This window comes from Mus musculus, chromosome 1 (assembly GCF_000001635.26).
Source record: "Mus musculus strain C57BL/6J chromosome 1, GRCm38.p6 C57BL/6J".
In the NCBI taxonomy this organism is placed as follows: domain Eukaryota; kingdom Metazoa; phylum Chordata; class Mammalia; order Rodentia; family Muridae; genus Mus; species Mus musculus.
The window spans coordinates 24,721,872-24,748,970 of NC_000067.6; the positions used below are offsets into that span (position 1 = coordinate 24,721,872).

The window sequence follows — 27,099 nt, forward strand, 5'->3', positions numbered from 1 at the left end:
AGCAACACAGCTTCTGGGAAAGATCCTGTTTTGGGCCTTCACCTTCAGCCAGGAGGAGGTCCAAACACCAGATAACTGTACACCTTCCCTGAAAGAGGAGAGCTTGCCTACAGAGACTGCTCTGACCACTGAAACTCAGAGAAGAGAGCTTGTCTCCCACGCCTGCTGATAGAGGGTAACAAAATCAACAGAGGAACAATCTCTTAACAAAGACAACTATAACAACTAACTCCAGAGATTGCCAGATGGCGAAAGGTAAACGTAAGAATCCTACTAACAGAAGCCAGGACCACTCACCATCATCAGAACCCAGAACGCCCACTTCGCCCAATCCAGGACACCCTAACACACCTGAAAAGGTAGACCTGGATTTAAAAGCATATCTCATGATGATGGTAGAGGACATAAAGAAGGAATTCAATAACTCACTTAAAGAAATACAGGAGAACACTGCTAAAGAGTTACAAGTCCTTAAAGAAAAACAGGAAAACACTGCTAAAGAGTTACAAGTCCTTAAAGAAAAACAGGAAAACACAACCAAACAGGTAGAAGTCCTTATAGAAAAACAGGAAAACACATCCAAACAGGTGATGGAAATGAACAAAACCATACTAGACCTAAAAAGGGAAGTAGACACAATAAAGAAAACCCAAAGTGAGGCGACGCTGGAGATAGAAACCCTAGGAAAGAAACCTGGAACCATAGATGCCAGCATCAGCAACAGAATACAAGAGATGGAAGAGAGAATCTCAGGTGCAGAAGACTCCATAGAGAACATCGGCACAACAATCAAAGAAAATGGAAAATGCAAAAAGATCCTAACTCAAAACATCCAGGAAATCCAGGACACAATGAGAAGACCAAACCTACGGATAATAGGAGTGGATGAGAATGAAGATTTTCAACTCAAAGGACCAGCAAACATCTTCAACAAAATTATTGAAGAAAACTTCCCAAATCTAAAGAAAGAGATGCCCATGAACATACAAGAAGCCTACAGAACTCCAAATAGACTGGACCAGAAAAGAAATTCCTCCCGACACATAATAATCAGAACACCAAATGCACTAAATAAAGATAGAATACTAAAAGCAGTAAGGGAAAAAGGTCAAGTAACATATAAAGGCAAGCCTATCAGAATTACACCAGATTTTTCACCAGAGACTATGAAAGCCAGAAGAGCCTGGACAGATGTTATACAGACACTTAAGAGAACACAAATGCCAGCCCAGGCTACTATACCCAGCCAAACTCTCAATTACCATAGATGGAGAAACCAAAGTATTCCACGACAAAACTAAATTCACCCATTATCTCTCCACGAATCCAGCCCTTCAAAGGATAATAACAGAAAAAAACCAATACAAGGACGGGAACCACGCCCCAGAAAAAACAAGAAGGTAATCCCTCAACAAACCTAAAAGAAGACAGCCACAAGAACAGAATGCCAACTTTAACAACAAAAATAACAGGAAGCAACAATTACCTTTCCTTAATATCTCTTAATATCAATGGACTCAATTCCCCAATAAAAAGACATAGACTAACAGACTGGCTACACAAACAGGACCCAACATTCTGCTGCTTACAGGAAACCCATCTCAGGGAAAAAGACAGACACTACCTCAGAGTGAAAGGCTGGAAAACAATTTTCCAAGCAAATGGTCTGAAGAAACAGGCTGGAGTAGCCATTCTAATATCGGATAAAATCGACTTCCAACCCAAATTTATCAAAAAAGACAAGGAGGGACACTTCATACTCATCAAAGGTAAAATCCTCCAAGAGGAACTCTCAATTCTGAATATCTACGCTCCAAATGCAAGGGCAGCCACATTCATTAAAGACACTTTAGTAAAGCTCAAAGCACACATTGCACCTCACACAATAATAGTGGGAGACCTCAACACACCACTTTCATCAATGGACAGATCGTGGAAACAGAAACTAAACAGGGACACAGTGAAACTAACAGAAGTTATGAAACAAATGGACCTGACAGATATCTACAGAATATTTAATCCTAAAACAAAAGGATATACCTTCTTCTCAGCACCTCACGGGACCTTCTCCAAAATTGACCATATAATTGGTCACAAAATAGGCCTCAACAGATACAAAAATATTGAAATTGTCCCATGTATCCTATCAGACCACCATGGCCTAAGACTGATCTTCAATAACAACATTAAGAATGGAAAGCCAACATTCACGTGGAAACTGAACAACACTCTTCTCAATGATACCTTGGTCAAGGAAGGAATAAAGAAAGAAATTAAAGACTTTTTAGAGTTTAATGAAAATGAAGCCACAACGTACCCAAACCTTTGGGACACAATGAAAGCATTTCTAAGAGGGAAACTCATAGCTCTGAGTACCTCCAAGAAGAAACGGGAGAGAGCACATACTAGCAGCTTGACAACACATCTAAAAGCTCTAGAAAAAAAGGAAGCAAATTCACCCAAGAGGAGTAGACGGCAGGAAATAATCAAACTCAGGGATGAAATTAACCAAGTGGAAACAAGAAGAACTATTCAAAGAATTAACCAAACGAGGAGTTGGTTCTTTGAGAAAATCAACAAGATAGATAAGCCCTTAGCTAGACTCACTAGAGGGCAAAGGGACAAAATCCTAATCAACAAAATCAGAAATGAAAAGGGAGACATAACAACAGATCCTGAAGAAATCCAAAACGCCATCAGATCCTTCTACAAAAGCTTATACTCAACAAAACTGGAAAACCTGGACGAAATGGACAAATTTCTGGACAGATACCAGGTACCAAAGTTGAATCAGGATCAAGTTGACCTTCTAAACAGTCCCATATCCCCTAAAGAAATAGAAGCAGTTATTAATAGTCTCCCAGCCAAAAAAAGCCCAGGACCAGATGGGTTTAGTGCAGAGTTCTATCAGACCTTCAAAGAAGATCTAATTCCAGTTCTGCACAAACTATTTCACAAGATAGAAGTAGAAGGTACTCTACCCAACTCATTTTATGAAGCCACTATTACTCTGATACCTAAACCACAGAAAGATCCAACAAAGATAGAGAACTTCAGACCAATTTCTCTTATGAATATCGATGCAAAAATCCTTAATAAAATTCTCGCTAACCGAATCCAAGAACACATTAAAGAAATCATCTATCCTGACCAAGTAGGTTTTATTCCAGGGATGCAGGGATGGTTTAATATACGAAAATCCATCAATGTAATCCATTATATAAACAAACTCAAAGACAAAAACCACATGATCATCTCGTTAGATGCAGAAAAAGCATTTGACAAGATCCAACACCCATTCATGATAAAAGTTTTGGAAAGATCAGGAATTCAAGGCCCATACCTAAACATAATAAAAGCAATCTACAGCAAACCAGTAGCCAACATCAAAGTAAATGGAGAGAAGCTGGAAGCAATCCCACTAAAATCAGGGACTAGACAAGGTTGCCCACTTTCTCCCTACCTTTTCAACATAGTACTTGAAGTATTAGCCAGAGCAATTCGACAACAAAAGGAGATCAAGGGGATACAAATTGGAAAAGAGGAAGTCAAAATATCACTTTTTGCAGATGATATGATAGTATATATAAGTGACCCTAAAAATTCCACCAGAGAACTCCTAAACCTGATAAACAGCTTTGGTGAAGTAGCTGGATATAAAATTAACTCAAACAAGTCAATGGCCTTTCTCTACACAAAGAATAAACAGGCTGAGAAAGAAATTAGGGAAACAACACCCTTCTCAATAGTCACAAATAATATAAAATATCTCGGCGTGACTCTAACTAAGGAAGTAAAAGATCTGTATGATAAAAACTTCAAGTCTCTGAAGAAAGAAATTAAAGAAGATCTCAGAAGATGGAAAGATCTCCCATGCTCATGGATTGGCAGGATCAACATTGTAAAAATGGCTATCTTGCCAAAAGCAATCTACAGATTCAATGCAATCCCCATCAAAATTCCAACTCAATTCTTCAACGAATTAGAAGGAGCAATTTCCAAATTCATCTGGAATAACAAAAAACCTAGGATAGCAAAAACTCTTCTCAAGGATAAAAGAACCTATGGTGGAATCACCATACCTGACCTAAAGCTTTACTACAGGGCAATTGTGATAAAAACTGCATGGTACTGGTATAGAGACAGACAAGTAGACCAATGGAATAGAATTGAAGACCCAGAAATGAACCCACACACCTATGGTCACTTGATCTTCGACAAGGGAGCTAAAACTATCCAGTGGAAGAAAGACAGCATTTTCAACAATTGGTGCTGGCACAACTGGTTGTTATCATGTAGAAGAATGCGAATCGATCCATACTTATCTCCTTGTACTAAGGTCAAATCTAAGTGGATCAAGGAACTTCACATAAAACCAGAGACACTGAAACTTATAGAGGAGAAAGTGGGGAAAAGCCTTGAAGATATGGGTACAGGGGAAAAATTTCTGAACAGAACAGCAATGGCTTGCTCTGTAAGATCGAGAATTGACAAATGGGACCTAATGAAACTCCAAAGTTTCTGCAAGGCAAAAGACACCGTCAATAAGACAAAAAGACCACCAACAGATTGGGAAAGGATCTTTACCTATCCTAAATCAGATAGGGGACTAATATCCAACATATATAAAGAACTCAAGAAGGTGGACTTCAGAAAATCAAATAACCCCATTAAAAAATGGGGCTCAGAACTGAACAAAGAATTCTCACCTGAGGAATACCGAATGGCAGAGAAGCACCTGAAAAAATGCTCAACATCCTTAATCATCAGGGAAATGCAAATCAAAACAACCCTGAGATTCCACCTCACACCAGTCAGAATGGCTAAGATCAAAAATTCAGGTGACAGCAGATGCTGGCCTGGATGTGGAGAAAGAGGAACACTCCTCCATTGTTGGTGGGATTGCAGGCTTGTACAACCACTATGGAAATCAGTCTGGCGGTTCCTCAGAAAATTGGACATAGTACTACTGGAGGATCCAGCAATACCTCTCCTGGGCATATATCCAGAAGATGCCCCAACTGGTAAGAAGGACACATGCTCCACTATGTTCATAGCAGCCTTATTTATAATAGCCAGAAGCTGGAAGGAACCCAGATGCCCCTCAACAGAGGAATGGATACAGAAAATGTGGTACATCTACACAATGGAGTACTACTCAGCTATTAAAAAGAATGAATTTATGAAATTCCTAGCCAAATGGATGGACCTGGAGGGCATCATCCTGAGTGAGGTAACACATTCACAAAGGAACTCACACAATATGTACTCACTGATAAGTGGATATTAGCCCAAAACCTAAGATACCCAAGATATAAGATACAATTTCCTAAACACATGAAACTGAAGAAAAATGAAGACTGAAGTGTGAACACTATGCCCCTCCTTAGAAGTGGGAACAAAACACCCTTGGAAGGAGTTACAGAGACAAAGTTTGGAGCTGAGATAAAAGGATGGACCATGTAGACACTAGCATATCCGGGGATCCATCCCATAATCAGCTTCCAAATGCTGACACCATTGCATACACTAGCAAGATTATGCTGAAAGGACCCTGATATAGCTGTCTCTTGTCAGAGTATGCCTGGGCCTAGCAAACATAGAAGTGGATGCTCACAGTCGGCTATTGGATGGATCACATGGCCCCCAATGAAGGAGCTAGAGAAAGTACCAAAGAAGCTAAAGGGATCTGCAACCCTGTAGGTGGAACAACATTATGAACTAACCAGTACCCCGGAGCTCTTGACTCTAGCTGTATATGCATCAAAAGATGGCCTAGTCGGCCATCACTCGAAAGAGAGGCCCATTGGACACGCAAACTTTATATGCCCCAGTACAGGGGAACGCCAGGGCCATAAAAGGGGAGTGGGTGGGTAGGGGAGAGGGGGTGGGTGGCTATGGGGGACTTTTGGTATAGCATTGCAAATGTAAATGAGCGAAATACCTAATAAAAAATGGAAAAAAAAAAGAATACAACACAGAGTTTAGACGACAAGCTTGCATCTAGTCAGAGCCTGTTGATGCAACCCCTACGTAATAGTTGTGAGCATTTCTTAAGTACTTGAAGTTAGTGTGTCTTTGAACAGTGGCTACATAGCAAATGTCATTGAGTCTTACGTTGATGGGTATAGTAAAACATTTGGGAATAGAATTTGGAACTGAATGGTCTGTTTGTTTTCAATGTTGGAAGTTAATTGTTGAAATGTATTTGAAGTTTAGTAAAAAGTTTGATTATTTGTATGTAGAATATTAAATGAATTGTATATAGATAATTAGTCCCCGAGTTAGACATCAAATATCAGGGATATATTCTAGAGGTTTATTCTATGTATTAGAGAAAATTACAAAAAAAAACATGTTGCTAGGTTTTGTACTAACTTATTACTATATTAACTTGATTAGTCTGAAGTTGTAACTTATCACTTTGATAGAGTCTGACTAATTTGTTTTAATAACATACCTGTACACATGTAACTGGGGTAAAGAGAAGAACTCCGAGGCAATTGAGAGCCTGCTGAGGGCCACATGGGCACACCGCCTGGTGACCGGCTTTCCTTGTTCACTGACGCTCACTTGCCAGTCATTACTCCGAAGGGACACCAATTTGAACCTGAAAATTGTGTATTAGATGTCTGAGTAGCTCTATAAAAACATTTACACATCATCTGTTTCAGGCGTACGGCATGTCGGCATTACCTTTAAACCTAATCAAAGGCACTAGAAGCACTGCCTACGAGCGCCTGGAGAACACGGAGGACATCGAGGAAGTGGAGCAGCACATTCAGACGATTCGATCCAAGGTAAGCTCTGCCTCATCGCTGGAAGCGTGGCGTCACCCTGCCGTTGTGGTCCTTCAAGATGCTTCTCTGCCACTGGCAAACCTAGAACCCATTACATTATTTAAATTTCGTGCAACAAATGATTCAAGAATTATGTTATGTTTTCATTTTCTGAGAATACATAGGATGCTTATGACCAAGACATCTACCATTTTCAGTCACCCTGATTTTATGTGTAAGGTGTTTCATTGCCTCTGTTGAAGTCAAATTTTGGGTATTTGTTGAACAGTTTGAGGTTACGTTTAATCATGTGAGGTAATTGTATTTCTAAAACGTGATAACAGTTTTTCATCCCAAGTCTTTTTCAAATGTCACAGACACACAATTCTTTTTTAACAACTAGAAGGGCTTTTAACATCAGGTGGGCACACTGCTGTTGGCCAAGCAACTCCTGTGTTTTCTTTTTATCTGTTCACCTGGGCGGGGGGCACATGCCACAGCACACATGGAGAAGGAAAGGACAGCGTATGGGAGTCAGTTCCTGTTTCACCTTGTGAGTTGTGGGGCTGCCGTCAGGCCGTCAGGCTAACAGTGAGCACCCTTCCTCACTGAACCAAGCACTTGACAGTCCTGGAGCCGCTCCTGATTCAGAGTAGGAGACTGCCTGTTACCTGAGTGGGTCACACCTGACAGGACCTGGAGCCGCTCCTGATTCAGAGTAGGAGACTGCCTGTTACCTGAGTGGGTCAGCTCAGAGAACAGGCTTTCTCCCTTGACCTTTTCATTAAGTCCAAGGACCCCAGGCCATGTGGTGGTACTGGCTGTGTTTAAGGATAGTCTGATTTTCCTCAGTTAATTCTGGAATAGTCCTTGTAGACGTACCCCAAAGTGTGTCTTATCCAGGCTCTTTGTGCTTTCCTAATGCAGTAAATTCACGATGAAATTAATCATCAAAAGGCTAGCCTTTATAGATGCCCAAGAGATCACCATAACCCATAACATTCTACCCCCATGCCACACTATGAAATGCAGCTCGTCTATCTTTAAAAGTCCCAGTGCTGCTAAAATGCAAAGTCTTGGGGGAAGGGGCATGCTCTCTTCACCCGAGACCCTGTAAAGTAATAAAGCTGGCAGTTCTACCACACAGTGGCATACGCGTGAACTTCCCCATTGCAAAAAGGAAGAACAGGGAGATACAGGGAAAGAGGACAAACACCAAACCAGAAGTTCCGTGTTTGGCATCTAGGGCTCCTGGTAGCATCATCTGTGACAAGAGCTTGGCATGGCTCTGCTCTTCCGACTCTGTCACTGGTGGCACATGTGTGTGCCTTCGCTTCTGTTTTACTCCGCATCTCCAGCCTTCCCCAGCAGATGTCTCGCATCGCTGTCATCTCCAGGATCCCGAGGTTTCGATTTCAATTTAGGCTTTACCTTTACAACTTCATGAATAGCCTGCTCAGGAGCTCTCTGTAGAAATACCAACCCTGCTACTGTTACCTGGGCTCCGTGACTTCCTGAACCCTGCTGTAAGCCTCATAACCTACTCACTGATGCATCTTAAATTTTTCAGAACCACCATTATGAGTACAACACCTCCTTCTGATGCCAGATCAAGATACAGCCCAGTCCCCTGAACCACATATGCAGTGGCCTCTGTGTGTCTTTTTGACTACCTAGAAAAGCACTTCCTTTGGTGGCCATTTCCAAGCCCACAGGGAACCGTCCTGTCTTAGTCAGGGTTTCTATTCCTGTAGAAACATCATGACCAAGAAGCAAGTTTGGGAGGGAAAGATTTATTCAGCTTACACTTCTGCACTGCTGTTCATCACCAAAGGAAGTCAGGACTGGAACTCAAGCAGGTCAGGGAGCAGGAGCTGATGCAGAGGCCATGGAGGGATGTTCATTACTGGCTTGCTTCCCCTGGCTTGCTCAGCTTGCTTTCTTATAGAACCCAAGACTACCAGCCCAGGGATGGCACCACCCACAATGGACCCTCGCATCCTTGATCACTAATTTAGAAAATGCCTTACAGCTGGATCTCAGGGAGGCATTTCCTCAAGGGAGGCTCCTTTCTCTGTGTTAACTCCAGCCTGTGTCAAGTTGACACAAAACCAGACAGTACATGTCCTTTCAGGTATCATCTTTTCAAGTTTAAAATATTACTTGTTGAAATTCTCAGCAGGCAGAGACTTGCCTTCCAGCCCCTTTCCTACCACTTGGTGAGAGCCCATGATCTCTCTGCAGCGGTGCCGATCTCAGAAACACTTAAGGATGCTTATGTGTAGCGATCTGGCTCACAGCTTGGAGCTCCTTGTGCTCCTGTACTCCCCAGACTTTTTGTCTTTCCTGTCTTTCTGCTCCATACGCTCAGTATGAATCTCAGGTTGAGCAGTAGCCTTCCATAGATTGAAGGATATGCTGTCTGCAGGAACATGCACGGTCCGAGCTAGGTTCTTCTTAGAATCACTCTTCCCTCTGAATCCTCTGTAACCCTGATGCCCCGTCCCACACTGTGGCCTTCTGAGCTCCCTCTGATAAGCTATGCAAAAAGGGTGGTTGGTTTCAGGGTGCCGGGTACCACCGGGAAGACACATTTCTAACTGAGAGGCTCCTCTCAAGGGGTTCTCGGCTATTATCTTCATTTTGTCCTTTCAAATTGAGGCTACAGTGGCATGTGCTGTAGGTTGTGGGTTTTGTACCTTAATAGGAACAGTGCGGCACCCTCCTGTACTTGGCGTTTTGCATTTTTAAAATAGAGTCCTAAGTAAATATTTGTTCTTCTGCTAAAAGCAGAAAAATGTATGGTACATTCTTCATCCTTTCTGGGTTTGTTTTTATGGGATACTTTTATGAGTCATTATGCTCATATATCTTTAGCACATATTCGGAATACTGCAGAAACACATCAGGCAGGTCCATTTCAACACAGACCTTGGCCAGGCTGTGTCTGTTAAATGGCAGTATCTGTTGATGGAATTGTGGAATTTCCAACCTTACAGAGGTTGCTTGATCTGCTGAATCTGTGAGTATTTTGTTAAGACTTTAATGATTTGAAAGGAGGGAAGGAAAAACTTGATTTTGTTCTATTATTTGTAGAGCAAAGATGGTCGACCTTTGCCAGCGAGGGATAGACGTGCCTTAAAGCAATGTGAAGAAAGACTAAGAACGCTTAGGAAAAGAGAGCGGCACTTGGAATTCATTGAAAACAGCTGGTGGACGAAATTTTGTGGTGCCCTGCGCCCCCTGAAGGTAAATGGAGTTTTATAAAGTAGTTCAGTCAAATCTCTTGCAAGGCCTTCTGTAGCACCTCTCAGAGAGGTGAGTCTCCCTGCGCGGCAGTGCCATGACACTCTCGAGCCTGGGCTTTGGAGCTGAAGTAACCCAGGCTGCATCACAGCTCTCTGGCTGGTAGTCTGAACAAGGCCTGTAACATCAGAGACCCACGGACTCCTGTGCAGTGAGTCATTAGGAAATGCAAAGGGGAGGAAGGGAAAGTGACAGAAGAAGCCAGAACATATTCTGCAGGTCTGTGCTCTGGTTGTATGTGGGAGACTGGAGACGCACATCAGGACTCAGGAACCTGCCTCCAAGTGGCAGCTTAGCTTGTTAGATGAGCGTCTAGAAGACCATAATGCTATGTGTGTGAACTGGAAACCATTACTTGTCTATTTAAGAGTCTGTTGTTAGCCAGCCTTCTAGTCTTGCCACTATGGCACTTGAATTTTGGTACCAGAATTTAAGTACCTAGGGCAGTGACGGCAACTCAGACTATAAAGTATCTGACAGTGTTAGCTATGGAACCAGCTTTACCTGTTCTGCGTTTGGGAAACTTTCGGCTGGCAGATGGCAGGATGTGGTAATACTCAAGTTGTAATTTATGCTGCACATTGCATACATTGACTGGAAGTGAAGTTAGTCAGGAAGGTAGAAAACAGGTTGGCCTAAACCTTAAGATAAATGTTATAGATTGGTGTCTGGTGACATATGCCTCCAGTCTCAGTATTTGGTAGGTTGGAACTGTAGGCTTCTGAGTTCAAGGCCAGCCTAAGCCGCATGGTGACACTGTCTCAAAAACACAACCTAGAATAACGTTTCAGAGAATGCCATAAAAGATGGATCAGACAGGCTGACTACCTTAACATCCTTTGACATTTAAAAACTGAGACTATATTGTCCATTAAGTCATTTAATCTTTCTAGGTGGTCAGCTTTATAAGCGTCTCTTAGAGTGCATCTCTGCATACTTTTGTGGTGTTGGGCTGTTTCAGGGCCCCAGGCATGGTTAGCAAGTGCTCTACCATCAAGCAATGTGCCCCGCCCAGAGTGAACTAGTTAAAGGACCTTTTCCCCAAGGTGATTGATCGAATCCTACCACAAATCTTAACTTTAATGCGAAATTCTTGTCATATTTAATGATTACTTAGAAGATAATGCAATCTCTGTCATCAGCTACGTTTGTTTAAGCGTGCGTTATTTCACTGAACATATGCTTAGAAGAGTTTTTAAAGCAATGTATTAAGTGTCCAGATTGATTTCGCCAAATATAACTACATGGATGCGTAGAATACCCACATACGCCTGTAAATGCTCTTTGCCCTCTGCTCCCCGTAGCTCTGACCTCACTTTAGTTTACGCTTTCAAGAAATTCATGAACACAGAAATGCCTGTTTAGCCACAGTACAGTATAGCATGTATTTTTAAAGGTATTTTTGTTTGTTTGTCTGTTTCGTGTGAATGTACGCCATGGTTGAAGAAGTGCTTCTGCAGATGAGAGAAAGCCCTTGGAGCTACTAGAGTGGTGATTACGGTGCTGGGAGCCGCCCAGTATAGCTGCTGGGACCCGTTGCCTGAAAGCACAGACCCACTCTTAACCGCTGAGCTGCCTCTCCAGCCCCTGGCAGTGTTTTTATGTCCCTCCATGTGGCTTCATTTTATGTGGTGTATTCCGCCTTACTGCTAAGTAGTATTCTGATGTATGCAAATCACAATTTGCATACTTGGTTATTTTCATTTGGAGACAGTCTTTGTGAAAGTATAAGCTTTTATTCATTTTTTTTTCTTAAATACCCTGAAGTAGAGATGTTGGGCCTAATGCTTAGTGACCAATTTCATGAGAAGCTGCCCAAGGCTTTTTTTTTTTTTTTTTTTTTTTTACAATAGTTACTCTGGTTTTATTTAATATTGAGATATCAGTTGCTTCATGTCCCTTTTCCATCTTACATAATATTTTTGAGAATTGCTCTACTAAGGAATGGTAACAGCTCATGTTTTGGTTCGTTCAATTTATCTGCTGGGTAATGACATTGTTTTATGTGGTTGCTGTTTGTAGGTCTTCTACAAACTGTGCCTATAAATCTTTTGACCATTGTCTAAATAAGAGTTTTCTCCTTAAATAGGTGTTATAATGATATATTGAACTTACGTATGGAGACATCTTAGTACACATTACAGTGTATAATCATCAGATTGGGTTTTTCTACTAAGACTTTGGTTTCTATTCCTGCACAAACATCATGACCAAGAAGCAGTTGGGGAGGAAAGGGTTTATTCAGCTTACACTTCCACATTGCTGTTCATCACTGAAAGAAGTCAGGACTGGAACTCAGGCAGGTCAGTGAGCAGGAGCTGATGCAGAGGCCATGGAGAGATGTTCTTTACTGGCTTGCTTCCCCTGGCTTGCTCAGCCTGCTCTCTTGTAGAACTCAAGACTACCAGCCCAGAGATGGTCCCACCCACCAGGGGCCTTTCCCCCTTGATCACTAATTGAGAAAATGCCTTACAGTTGTATCTCATGGAGGCATTTCCTCAACTGAAGCTCCTTTCTCTGTGATAATTCCAGCTGTGTCAAGTTGACACAAAACTAGCCAGTACAGACTTGTATAAATTTGTTAAGCATTCTATGTCAAGGACTTTGTCAGATATAGTCATTGCTAATATCACATTGCAATTTGTGCTTTTTTATTTTAATATTATTATTCAAACAAATAATGCTTATATTTTTGTGAAACCCAATTTATTTACCATTTGTGCTAAGTTTCTAGAAATCTTTATCTCTCTTAAGGTAGTTTTCTCCTACATTCTCAGAATTTTTACTTTAATCTCAGCTTCAGGATTGTGGTCTGCATTGAGTTAATTTTGAGACTTATCTTGGTACCCATCCGCTCCAGCACAGTTTATGTCAAGACTTCCCTTCCTCCTTGAACGTGGGCAGCCCCTCGCTCTGTTGGAAAACCTGCCCAGTGTTCCCAGCTCTGCCCCTCTGCCCACTGTGGTCTGTGTTCCTATGCTGAAGCTTCACTGCAGGAACTCTGTAGTCAGCATGAAATCGGGCAGCCAGCTCCCAGTTTTATCTTCCTTTTCCGAGTTTTCTTGATTGTGGCAGATCGTTTCCATCTGGAGTTTAGAGTCAGTTCATAATTCTGTTAAACACCTGTCGAGATGTCTCCTGGGGTTATTCTGGCTTTACAAGATCTGTAAGTAATTTGGGGAGAGCTGATGTCTTAACACTACTGAGGGAACTGTTTATTTAATCCTATATTTCTCTGTCAGTGTTTATTATATTCACTATCCTGGCTTAAAAACATCTTGAAAAATTGCTTCTGCATCCTTTTATATTCTGTTGAAAATTATATTACTGATTTCAATTTTCAATGTTTATTGTTCATCTGTAAAATTCTTGCAACCTGGCTGGCCTGTCAATTCTTATAGCTTTATTGTAGATTCCTTAGAAAGTTTTTATTCTTGGTTATGTTAGCAACTAAAAGACTGCTTACTTAGTCCCTTCTACTGTGAGGACTGTGGTTTGGAAAATGTCCCCTGCAGATAATTATTAGCGGCTTAGTGTCCCACTCTGGTGCTTCTGGGAGATGAGGAGACCTTTCAAAGTTAGAAGGAGTCTTGGCCCCCGGGGAGTGCCTCGTGGGGGGAGGGTAGGACCCCGCACTGTGCACTTCCTACCTGCTTTGAGGCGATCACCTTACTTTATTGCATGCGTGTGATACATTGCCTTGCTGTTCTCAAAAGCATGAAGCCAGCTAACCATGAACCAAGACTCTGATTAAAACTAACTCAAAATAAACCATTCTTCCTTAAAAGTTTGTCACGCCAAGTATTGTGTTGTGATGATCAGCAATAGACTGAACTGATGATGAGCGAAGGATTTCCAGTTGTTAGCTTTTCCCGTTCAGTTTTCCTACCTGAGACTTCCAGTATAGTTTTCTCGACGTTTATTCCTATTTGTTATGTAAATGTGTCGTTCTGGAATAGTGACTGGAATTCTTACCAATATTCTGCTTATTACCTAGAAGTAAGACAGGGAAATCTCTGGGGGGTAGACTGATTTTTTAAAAAAAAATAATTAAATATAAATGCAAGGAGATAAACACTTCCTTTTTTCTCTAAGTGAGATATGATAGTCATTAATTATCTCCTTGGTGTTTTATCTATAGTTGATGTAATTCAGAAGTAGAAAACTACCTTTTGCTTAGTGTTTCTTAAACATTAAGCATCAAAGTTAGTCTTGATGAAGGTCTTTTTTAGGTTGATTCACCCGTCTATGCACACTGTATGCTGAAATTGACTTAAAAGTTCCAATATTTTATTTATTTATATGTTTTGTTTGTTTCTTTGTTTTGAGATAGGTGCTCACTATATAGTCCTGGCTGGCATTGAACTCACTGTGTAGGCCAGTCATTCCTGGACTTATAAGAATCCACGAGCCACTCCCTCCTGAGTTTGGGGAGCATGAGCCACCATGCTCAAGTTACATTCTGTCTGAAAATTTGGTGCCAGTATTGCCTATTGCTCTATTCTGTAATCTCTATTTGTTTTTTATCATTACACACATGCACACACACACACACACACACACACACACAGAGAGAGAGAGAGAGAGAGAGAGAGAGAGAGAGAGATTCAGAAATACTTTTTGTCTTACCCCCTCAAATACTGCCTTTTCTCCCCTAAAGATGCCTGCTGATCTCGTGATTTCACATAGCCATCCTCTCCCCTCCCCTCGGGATGTGTAAACCTCATTTCTGCATGACAGCTCTGAGCACAGGCTTTGCAGTGAGTTAGTGCTGGGCTCTGTCCGTGCTCTGCACCCTGCTAGCCTTGTAACAACTTTTTTCCTCTTCCTCTGCCTCTTTACATCTCTTTAGAATGAAGTCATAGCACGTAAGTTTTATAGGAGAATTAAGTGATTTATACCACACACCGTTTGTTTCTGATGCTCCTGTTTGTATAAACAAGCTTTGCAACTATTAAAATACAGCAGTGGAACTAAAGACAACTGTTACGTTCCAGAGGCAAATTTAAAAAGTAAGCACATTATTTAGATAAGTTAGAGGCTCCTTGAGCCGAATCAATTAAATTAACAGCATTTTTGTAACCATCCTACATCCAGTGTTTATCAATACTTGGATAAACTCTTTTCTGGAGAAGCAGGGGACCACTCTTAAAGATCTGACAGATCCACTGGCCTGGGTAGCCTATCCATTCGCTTAAATATCATTTGAGGATTCTTGTTATTTCTGTACAGAGTTATAATGTCACTAGTGACATCACAGATTGCCAGTGCTCACTTGCGCGAGCTTTCGGTACTTTAGCGCTTTCCTCTTAGGTGTATGTCCGGTGATAAGCACGCCATCATTCGGGACAGTCACCTCTACTCTTTCCCCAGCTTATTTCCCAGACAAAACTACCCTGCCCATTAAAAATAGCCCCATCTCCTGATGACTGTTACTCTATTTCTTCTTTCTCTTAGAGTTTACCTGTTCTAGATACATAAAGCAAAGAGTATAAGAAGTGTCGTATATACACACTGTCCATCAGTAAGGCATTGTTAATGCTTAATGTATCAGTAGTATCAACAAATGTGAATGATCCAACCCACTATTTCAATAATTTTAAAATTTTTACCACAACACAAGATCCAACTACATGTTATTGAAAAGAGATAGACTTAAAACAGCAGCTCAAGATGACTGAAAATAAGGAGGTCCTCAGGGACAAACAAGCAGAAACCATGGGAAAACAGAAAATGATCCTGATGTTTGACAGTCAGATTTAATAAAAACTAGTAAACAAAAGATGTTGTTCAGTTAGTAGGGTGCTGCTTTTGGTGACCTCTTCCCTGGGACTGCAAATATCTTACCTTAACTGTAGAGGTGTAATTGTGATTATAGACCTCACAATACAGAGATTATGTTGGGGGGTGGTCTGAATATAACAACCTGAAATTTCAAGGCCAAACATTTTTAACAAGAGACAAAAACAAATTATACAACTAGCAGAGAGGTCAACAACATGTAAGGATGGCTTGCTGTGGTAGCATTAGTCAGAGAAGTAACATGGCAAAGAGATGGTGGACGAGTCAGCCCTGCTTACCTCAGAGGAGTGTGGAGTGTTTCCCTGCCGTAGACTCCAGAGAGGACATGGCTCTATTGACAGCTGGCTTGGGCCCTGTAAGATTGTCAAGGCATGAGGCTGATAAGGGCCACATTCTGTCTAGATGTACCACCTACAGCAACAGGTAAAAAGGAAGTTAGTTGGGTATTGGTTTTGCCAAAAGATTGGAAAAATGTACTATAGCTGAGATAGGAAATGAACACATTTTTAATCTGAAAAGTTCCAGTTTATAATAGAAATGTAGCAGTTATGAATATTTGTTGTAGAAACCAAACCACAGTGTTTAATGAAGCAAAAATCATGGAAGATTGCAAGAAACAGACTGAACATGGTAATAGGTGGTTAAGAAATAGCTACCATGTGCAAGGTAAGATATTTTATATAAACAGCATAGAGTAAGAATGTGGAGGAGGGACTGGAGAGATGGCTCGTGGTTAAAGCGCTGGCTACTCTTCCAGCAACCACAGGACAGTTCAGTCAACTGTAACTGTGACTGGGGAATCCCAGGAAATCTGACATCCCCTTCTGGTCCCCTTGGGTCCTTCATTCACATGCACACACACACACACACACACACACATTTGCCCAAGTACATGTGGAAAACAATTTTTTATATGTTAATTGAGTCATAAAGAAGAATACCAATACATTCTATAAAGTAGATACATACATTATTTTAAATAGAATTTATTTGAGACTAGAAATTTAAACAAAATCAGTAAGCTAAGGCTCCTTTTACATGAAAAGTAACCTTATAGTCACCGAGTGGACAGCAGAAATAAAACTCACTACAGAGTTTCTGAACATTAATGATTAAGGCTGCGTATCCCCAATCCAGATGCTGCCGATCTGGGATGCTTTATCATCCGTGGTGCTCAGAAAGTCTCAGATTTGGTTGGATTTCCATTTTTCTGTCTCTGGACTAAGGATGTGCAGTGGTAACATTTATTCAATTACGCCAAAAGCTGGAAGACTCTAAAATCAGAAACACTTTTGGCCCTACACACTTGATAAGGAGTACTCCAGGTCTGGAGGAGAAATGTCTCAAGGTCGGGGGGGTCTGGGGGTTAATTATTATTTGATCCAAACTGAAGGTTACTGAAGCCGCATAAGCACTGCGTGATACTGGGTTGCATTCAGACTAGAAAAGATTGCTTTTCGGTAATTCACATGAACAACTCAGTTCAGAGTCAGCTAAGGTCATATCGATATTAATTTCCTGGTTCTTATGATTGAATTGTGGTTTTGTTTAAACACTGTTGCTGTCAAGACACTGGTACCAAGCGTTTTGTATATCACTAATCAGCAAGCTGTTCAGTATGTATATATAGCAAAAGTACTAAAATAGGATAAGATACAACCCTTGGAGAGTCTGGCTGGCGTGGGCATTAGGCTGGGCAGCACCACTTCCTTCTACCCACGTACTGCCCACACACCGCAACCTTTTTCCTAAAATTGTGACCATGTGTATGCAGCAGAGACAGAGGCCAGGAGAGGAATTTTAGGGTTGGGGCTCACCACAACATGAGGGACTATATTAAAGGATCTCAGCTTTAGGAAGGCTGAGAGCCACTCCTAAAGGCTCCACCTCTCAAACTGTCACGTGTAGGAAGGAGTGCATGTACATCACTAGCAGACCAGCACATGCATCTAAATCGTCTAAATCCTTAGGTGAAATGCACTATAAAGTTCAGAAAGTTTCATTTTTGCTAAGTAGGCACACACACACATCTCTTATGAGTCATTTACCTGTTTGATTTCTCTTGATTTATTCTTCATAGTGAGTGCATTTCTGTGCTTCTTTACATTTTTATGTACATAGGTGCTTTGCCTGCATGTATGTCTGCACACCATTAGCATGCATGGTCCATGAAAGTCATAAGAGAACATCAGATTCCCTAGAGCTGGAGGTGCAGTGGAACTGAGCCACCATGACAGTGCTGGAATCAAACCCTGGTTTTCTGGAAGAACATCCAGGGCTCTGAACTGCAGAGCCACCTCTCCAGGCCCAGAATGTGTAAACTTTATGCAGTGTTGTGGTTGTAAGTTCTGGATGTTGTGCAGGGTTCTTCTGCGTGCCTGTGACATTCAGTCCCACTCCTCAGCTCTCTATTGGCTTTATCTAATTTGTCTTCACGGTCTTTAGTCCATGGCGTCTGAAGGGATGAGGCCTTTCTTCCCCTGCCTTGTCTTCTGTTCTCTCAGGAGCTCCCTTTGGGGGTCACTCTCCCTCCTGCCCCTCCTTACACACACACACACACTCACTCATTACCTGTATGTTTGTGTGTGTATGTGTGTGTGTGGGGGGGGGGGAGTATGGTTTTGACTTATTCTAATTGAAGTTTCTTGAGTATATAGGTTAACATTTTCATCCTGTTGGGGAATGCCTTGGGCTATTATTTTTCAAATATTCTCCCTCTTTCATTAAATCCTGCTGTTTTATTAGTTAACGTTATGATTTCCCATATGCCTTGAGCCCCATCTACTGCTCTTTCCTTGTTTCTTCTCTGTGTGCCTTGGCTTGGTGGATCTGTTCACCTTCTTGCTCTATAACTCTCCCCTGCTCAAGTCAGCTGTGGCTCCTTCTAAGGAACTTTTTATTTCCGTTATTCTATTTTTCAGCTTCAAAATTTTAGTTCACTCTTTTTAATAAATAGCATTTTTATCTTTGTTGTGGTAGTTATTATTCTGGGCGTTTGCTATAACCCCCTTGTTGTCTTAAAATATCTTTCAGGGTTCCTACTCTACTTCAGACTATGTTGTTCACAGAGAAAAGACTCAGAAATAAGATTTTTATAATACTCATAAAGGCACTAGAGCTGGGCTGATATCAGCCCTCTATGCTATTTTGTCTACCTTTCTGTGGTGAGCTCCAAGGTTTCCCTTTTGGTGTTCCAAGTGAGCCCCCCACTCGATCAGGCCAGCCCTAATGGCCATGTGCTCAGCTCTTGATTCACCTACCCCATGGCAATTTTCTTTCTCTCTCCTTTCTTCTCTCCTCTCTACCTAGGACTGGCAGCTGGGTAACTAAGAACCCGCCTACCTCTGTCTACTGCCCAATCACAGGCTTTAGCCTGTGTTTTATTGACAGTTAACTTAGGAAACATGGTTTGCACAACAATAGCTAGAGTATGTGAGAATTTGCTTATAGTGGGCAAACAGATCTTGGGGTACAGAAATTAGCATTTGAATATGTAGCGGTTCCAGATCAATCCCTAACATGTCTTCATTGATACTGATTATTTGCAGAAACATTTTAATGAATTAATTTTATTTTTTAAAATGTTTTAAAACAAATGAAAAGTTTTTGTATATTAATTCCAAAGTCTAGGGCTCCCTAAGTGCTTATTAATTCTTTTATCTCCTTTGTGTTGACCATGTTTTCTTGGTTTGGTTTTATCCATGATTCTCCTCAGTCCCTCCTTCCTTTCTTCCTGCCCTCCCTCCCTTCCTCTCTCCCTCTCTCTTTCCTTTCTTTGTTGTATGTATCCTTGAGTTTTTATGAATTAATTCCACAAGGCCTCTGCGTTCACTCTAGCTCCTATCAATTAGTGTGTTGATTAATAGTGAAAATTTCTTAACCTCTTGCAACCAGTGAGACTCAGCCTCTGAGCATCTCTGTGTGTACAATGCAGCAACAAGCCTGCAATCTCAGCTCTGCCTCTGCTGCACTTCTTTCCTGTGCAGTTTCAAGCAGGAGTTTAGGCTCTCTTACATCTGTTCTGAGCATGTGCATAGCCCTGAGCAAACACAGCTCGTTTTAGACTGCTAGGAAATGAGAACCTGAGACTCCCAACAGACGTCTCATTTCCTAGACCTTCTCTTAAAGATTTTTGGTTAGGATATCTTTGTTCACTTGTTCACTGACCCTTAAGGGCATGCAGTTCATAGATTGCTTGTCACTGTTTGCAGCCATCACAAAGGCTTTTAGCACTGTGTGAAAACCCATCCAGGTCAAGTACAGGCCACTTTATAAGTAGTTTTCTTGAGAACCACCAGTCAGGGCAAGTGATGGCATTTTTCTGGAAATGATGCTTTAAAGAGCTTCGGCCCACTTTTGTGTGCTGTGTTATCTCCAGACTGCTGGCCTCTGTAACTGTTTTCAGGATGACCATAGCATTAGCATGGGGGATTTGGACCTAGGGCAAGTTCAAGTTCGCTCTGTCCTACCCAGGTTCATCCACATTTTCTTGAATTAATGGCCCTGCATTGCTATCTGCTTTTGCTTCATCTCCATAGTGCAGAAAGAGTTGGTTCCAGTCATTTGTGCTAGCTCCTTTGTGCCTCTGTGGGGAATAAGTGCTTTAAAAGTTCTTTCTCTGAAACATTTGATGCAGCTTCATCTTCATATAGAAATTGGCATCTTGGTGAAAGTATAATCTATGGCTTCTAGGTCAACTAACTCGATATTCTCACCACTGTTGTAATAGTGTTTAATTACTCATTTTAATTCCTGTATGCATGCAGGATGGGAGCGTCATAAAGTATTTAGATTCCTCATGTTTATTCTGTGATCTTAAGTAGCTAAATACTCTTAACTCATATGTACACTGATAAGACAACTAAGCACTTTTTTTATAATTTTTTTTTTTTGCAAAAATATAACAGAAGGGGATCTTTGCCTCTTCAAGATTTGTCATTTCTGTCATGCTGCAGTGCTACTTACTGGAAGAGTTCCTTGCCAGGGAAACCCTTTTCTAATACTAAATTCTCAGAGAGGCTCCGTCATGCTCACAAAGATCCTCTTGACCCTCTCCTGTCGTCCTTCCTTCCCATCAAGCCCCAAGGGCACGATGTTTGAACTGGAGAATTCACAAAAGGCAAGCCCAACCCTCTTTCAGAATTGATTTCAGAAGCTCATCTTGTTAGGGCGGGTAAAATCTTATGTTAGTATTCACATAACATCTTTTATCCCCATCCCACCCCCAGCATTTTGAAAGACACTTCAGTATCATGTCAAATGAAATTTCACATTCGTCTCTGCCCAACAGTTCCAAAGGAAAAGCCAAACAGAACTAGCCTGTGCTCAGACCAAGGCCCTTCCTCCTATGGCCTACAGAGCTAGCCTGTGCTCAGACCAAGGCCCCTCCTCCTGCAGCCTTGCCAGCTCTTTACTTTGGCTCAGGAGTTCTTGAATTTGAGCAAAACCAAAACAATAACAACAGACCTTGAGATTTTGCTGCCATAGGTAGAGTTCATTTCTTTTTCATTTTGAAACTCAGTTCCAATATTGTGTTACCTTTTTATGTCCATCTCTAGAACAAAGTTCATATTGTAAGGCGTGGGAGTTCAAACACTTGATGTGTTTGCCACAGAAACATTTTCCATGGCAGCTCCTCCCTCTAGCTGGAAGGAATTTTGCTTCATTACATAGACTTTTCTGGCTTGAGATCTGTTTAGCACTGTGTGTGTGTGTGTGTGTGTGTGTGTGTGTGTGTGTGTGTGTGTCTGTCTGTCTGTCTGCCTGTCTGTCTTTCTCTCTGTCTGTGTCTGTGCATGTGCATTTGTGTATGTGTGAGTGAAGTTATTTTTCTCTTTAATGTCCTTTCCGATAATAGAACAGAATGTTTTTGATCAAGCCAAAGTTTTCTTTGTTTACTTGTTAGTTGAGACTTTTTAAATGTTTTGCCTCTTTGTGTACGCATTATTGAGCAAGCGGTCTCCCGGTGAAGTCTCCAGTACAAATGCTAGGACTATGTACTAAATCAAATGGTGCCGTGCGTTAGATCATTGCTAAATGGCAGCCACTCTGTCAGCTTAAAGATTTTGTGCTTTCAGTATCCATGTTGAAAGCTGTGTTCTAATGAATATATTTTTCATTTTAGATCATTTGGGGAATATTTTTCATCCTCGTTGCGTTGCTGTTTGTAATTTCTCTCTTCCTGTCAAAGTAAGTACAGTAGACATGCTTTCTAAAGCACTTAGAAAACATACATGTTGGTGCTGAGTTACATTAGTGTAGCCCATTCCACCTGAAGTGTTGTGCAACATTAACCCAAAGAACCTGTAAAGGTCTCACAATGCACAGTGTTTCCTTTCTACTTATTGACAAGCTCTGTGGGATATTTAAGCCGAGTTTAATTTCTTTCCTATGGCTCAACAGAAGCAGCGTGCTTCGGTTAAAACCATGTTCTTTCTAGCTGGGCTGCAAATGTGATGGTGTAACGTAAATTCACTCTTCACAACTCTGTGTTTTAGTTTGGATAAAGCTCTTCATTCAGCAGGAATAGATTCGGGTTTCATCATCTTCGGAACTAACCTGAGCAATCCACTGAACATGCTTTTGCCGTTGTTACAAACAGTAAGTAACATGTCAGCCATTTCCCATGACATCAAAACACCGTGTTATCCTGTCCCATTAAAATTGTGATTATGCAAACTTACAAAAGTCAGACATGAGTTGGAGCACTGTGCTAGTTTTTTATTTGCATATATTTTCTGCACTGATGTTGGTTTATAGATAGTTATACCTGTGTATTGGCACACTGTTGATGTGAGATGCATAGTATTACGAAAGGTGAACTCTTCCAAACAGTATTTGGGTTTCAATTTTTAATTAAGTACTTTATTTCAAAACAAAAGTATAATGTAATTTATTTTAGGATTTTTCCCCCCTTAGGATGAAAACATGATAGTAGTTGGAGTTTGATGAAAATATTTTTCTTTTTAAGATATTCTTATATTAGCCTAATCTTAAAGGGGATTAATATTTAATTATCAAAAGTAAATAATTGTTTCTGGCTATTTTGTTTAATTTCTAGAGCTTTTATAGCTTGAGTATTAAGTGTAATCTTCATCTTTTTTTCAGGTGTTCCCTCTTGATTACATTCTTATAACAATTATTATTATGTACTTTATTTTTACTTCGATGGCAGGAATTCGAAACATTGGCATTTGGTTCTTTTGGATTAGGGTAAGTATGTGTTATTTTCTGGGTTTTATTCTCATCACTCTGTACCTTACTTCTCTTATGGCAGTTTATTCTCTTTGTTGTTTTGTGTGTTATTTGAGAAAGAACTTGTAGCCCAGATGGGCTCAAGTCTGTGATCTTCTGCCTTCGCCATTCTACTGCTAGGAGGATAGTGTACAACCATAGCCCGCTGTTGTATTTAGCATATGCTACATATAGATTGGTAGGAAAAGTGATAAGAATACTAATGTTTTGCTTCATGTTAAGACAAAAGTGCTTTCTTTGTAGAACAGGAGGTATTAAGTAGGAGTTTGTGTGTGTGTATGTGAGAGAGAGAGAGAGAGAGAAAGAGAGGGGAGAGAGAGAGAGAGACGAGAGAGGGAGAGAGAGCACATGCGCACACATGCACTCACAGATATTTAGCAATGTTTGGAAACATTTTTTAGTTATAATTGCTAGGGAAATCTAGTGGATAGGGATCAGTGACGCTGCTAATTAGACATGATGTAGCACACAGAGCAAAGACTAATCAAACTGGAAATGTCAGCACTGCCCAAGTGGAGAAACCCTGGTAGAAAGTGTGTTGTCTGGCTTAGTGTTTGATTGCATTGGACATAAAATAAGCACAGTGGATTCAGTGAAGTTCTACGACTTCCTTCCCTGTTAGGAGTCGGATGGCTACTGTTAGCCCTCTGTATCATGACTCCCCATCTGTACATGTAACCAACCAAGTAACTGCAGGGGCCAGACTTGTCCCCTTTCCTTTTGTCTTGAACAGTGTAACATAATTATTGACCCCACACTTATGTCAGTTATAAGTAACCTAGGCGTGATTCAAGAGAGCCTGCACTGGCTGTGTGGAAACCCTACTTATTTATTTTTATATTTATCTTGAAGTAATTATGAATTTTAAATCAAAGCTAAATTTGATAGACATTATTTCTAGATAAGAATCAAAGAAAACCTAGTAAATATGCATTTGAACTAAAGAGAATTTTCTTGCTATTGGGGGAAATGCTTTAGTAGTCACAGTACTAGGTCTGATGGTTCTGGGATCCTTTCTGTTTCTCTCACTGGGAATATTTTACTATGCGACCACTCCTGGGCATAAGGGAATATGGGAAGTGTACATTTTTAGTGATGGTGCTATCATCTGCTCCAGAACAGAAATTCTGTTAGCCTGTACTATGCTGTTATCGGTGAAGTGGCTGGAAGCTGATGCTTCAGTTACTAGAGTAAAAGTGGGGTTCACCATTAAGATGGAGCAAGTAACATCATTATTTAAAATACAGTTAACACTTAATTCCTCTTTGCTTTAGCACGGATAAAAATGTCACAATTATAACCAGATTATCATAAACTTCCACAACTGATTTTTAAAGCAGAATTTGGTATGAGGGTATCATGGTGATTTTATAGAAATTAGTACTTAAAAGTGGGTCATATCTGTGTTTACGTGATAACGTTATAAAACCAAAGCACATATTCTGAATACTTAGACTTTGTGTTCACAGTTCTTAGTTCTGTAAGCATCTGAAAGGATCACAGAGGAAGTCAGGCCAGGCATGTGTGAGCTGGCGATTGCTAGTGAATCATGTTTATTTTACTTTAGTCTGAAATAGTTAAGTAGTATCCTTTGGAAATAGGTGCTCTGACAGTATTTTCATATCCACATAAGGTTAACACTAAAAACTGTACAGGAAAAAAAGTGGTCTTTTTCCTCTTTTGTTCTGAAGTTACTGTGTTAGTTTTGGAACAGTGGAACTGTAGGAGTTTGTCCACAGAAGGACTGGACGTTTCAAAATAATGTTGGTGAAACTTTGTCATTTTTCTCCAGTTATATAAAATCAGAAGAGGGCGAACCAGGCCTCAGGCACTCTTATTTCTCTGCATGATCCTCCTGCTCATTGTCCTTCATACCAGCTACATGATCTACAGTCTCGCGCCTCAGTACGTGATGTACGGAAGCCAGAATTACTTAATAGAGGTAAGTGCGGGATATAACATTTTGCTATTTCTATATTTTAGAAATAATGATAAAAATAAAAATAAATTTAAATAGAGCTTTAGAGACATTTAAAAAACATTTTATTCAGTAATTATTAAATTCATTATTGACAAAACTGGCTTTTCAATGTTTGTGAACATTTTATGTTTGTTTCATACTTTTTAAAATAACATAATTTCATTATAAATATTCATTAAGTGGATCCTATGACACTAAGCTAAGTGTTCTTTTCCTCATTAATTTATTGACTAAGATTCCTAATGCTTCTACAAAAATAGTAGCATAAGTAATTTCAATAACGTATCCCCAAAAGTTTCAGAAAACATGTCACGTTTATATATTCCTGCTGTAACTTGGTGAGAGGAACTTCCTGGACAGTTTTTTTCTGGGAATAATTGGGATTCTCTTAAGCAGAATAGATTCCCTGCTATATTTTTCTGTTTTCTTGATATCGTTGACTAATAATAAACAACTATGCTATTTAGGTTTAATTGAGTAGCAAGTTTGGATTTACTTTGGCCAAACTGGATTCAGTGTTTGTCTAACATATTCATTGCTTATCTGCTGTTGTCTTAGACACCAAGACAGGCAGTATATGAAAGGGAAGGGTTTATTTTGGCTGTGGTTCCGGGTTGGGGCAGGAATGGTTTGTACACAATGTCAAGGAGCACGTAGCAGGCAGGCAAGCATGGATAGCTGTTATTTAGTGATAGACAGACAGACAGCCGGTGGATCTGATCGAAGAGGAAGCAAGGAGGTACAGAGAGCTCACACCTTAACTCCAGCCACAAAGCAGCGAGGGAGTGGGGAGCCTTCTTACTCTGAAAGCGCATCTACTGCTGATGCTCTTCCTCAAGCAAGGCCACACCTTCTAACCTCCCCAAACCACACCATCAACTGAGGGCCAAATATTTAAAGACTCAAGATGTGGGACAGTGCAGGGGACTTTCTCATTCAAAACACTACATTTCTTTCACCTACATTTCATAAAATGCATCCTATACATCCTCATATCCACCCATTTCACCAGCTGCTTAAGTGGAGCCTCCATTATTCAGTGATTCATCTGCCTTCCCAGATCTCTCTTCTCCTGTACGCCCTCCAATCTTTGTTTATTTTTACATGAAAAAACAAAACAAAACAAAACAGAATTTGCTCAGTAACATCACTTGTATTGCAAAGTGCTTGTCACTTAAGTCAGAGGAGTGGTACAGGAGTCTGGGACACCAGGCTACATGACCTGTTGCTCTCCTGCCTCACCACAGATCTGCTTTCCCAGCTGACACCCTGGATGTATTCTTCTGGGGATGAAGACTATTCTATTGTATTGAGAAAAATATCTTTCCTCTTTCTACCTTCCCACGTTTCTCCCCACCCACCCACCTTCCTTTATTGCCCCTGCCCAGTCCCATCCACATCTCTGTTTCTTTTGTGGAGTGGCAAAGAGTGCTTTTTGAATAGGGCTTTTTTCTCAAAGTCTTGCTTCAGACTCCAAACTACTAGAATTTCAAATAGAACCCAAGCTCTAAGGCCTTGCCTGTTCCTTTTTTGATGTCACCTCCTTCTGAAAAGAAGCTCTGTTGTTTAGTAAATGACCTAAATCATTATTGCAAAAGCACCTTAATATTAAATGTACCATAACTCCTTGCCTTATGTATTAAATTAGCTTTTAGAATCTTATTCTAAATTAATATTAATCTAATATTAATGACTAACCTACATCATTAGTAGAAAGTAGAACATTAAATTGGCAATGTGACTACTTTAATTTAAATATATTCATGACTGCAGTATTTATATTTTAATCACATTCTCGTCTTTCAGAGCAATATAACTTCTGATGCCCATAAAGGCAATTCAACCCTCGCTGTGCCAAAAAGATGTGACGCAGATGCCCCTAAAGGTAAAGCAGCTGTTGCCACACTGTTTTAGAATTCATAATCTGTACGGACTTGCTGAGGTTGGCCATGGGGAGGTGTGGTTAGCTCTCCCGAG

At 40.6% G+C, this 27,099-nt stretch overlaps 1 protein-coding gene across 4 annotated transcripts in view; it reads left to right on the forward strand.

Annotated features, from left to right (window-relative positions):
• Lmbrd1 (LMBR1 domain containing 1) overlaps window positions 1–27,099 on the forward strand; it is an 89,310-nt gene that overhangs the window by 44,880 nt on the left and 17,331 nt on the right. For all 4 annotated transcript variants that reach the window (XM_017322292.2, NM_026719.2, XM_030242602.1 and 1 more), the window contains exons 8-14: window positions 6,675–6,800; window positions 9,876–10,028; window positions 22,012–22,076; window positions 22,385–22,487; window positions 22,995–23,099; window positions 24,934–25,083; window positions 26,929–27,007. In XM_017322292.2, the coding sequence (XP_017177781.1) occupies window positions 6,675–6,800; window positions 9,876–10,028; window positions 22,012–22,076; window positions 22,385–22,487; window positions 22,995–23,099; window positions 24,934–25,083; window positions 26,929–27,007 (781 nt within the window). The remainder of the gene's footprint in view (window positions 1–6,674; window positions 6,801–9,875; window positions 10,029–22,011; window positions 22,077–22,384; window positions 22,488–22,994; window positions 23,100–24,933; window positions 25,084–26,928; window positions 27,008–27,099) is intronic.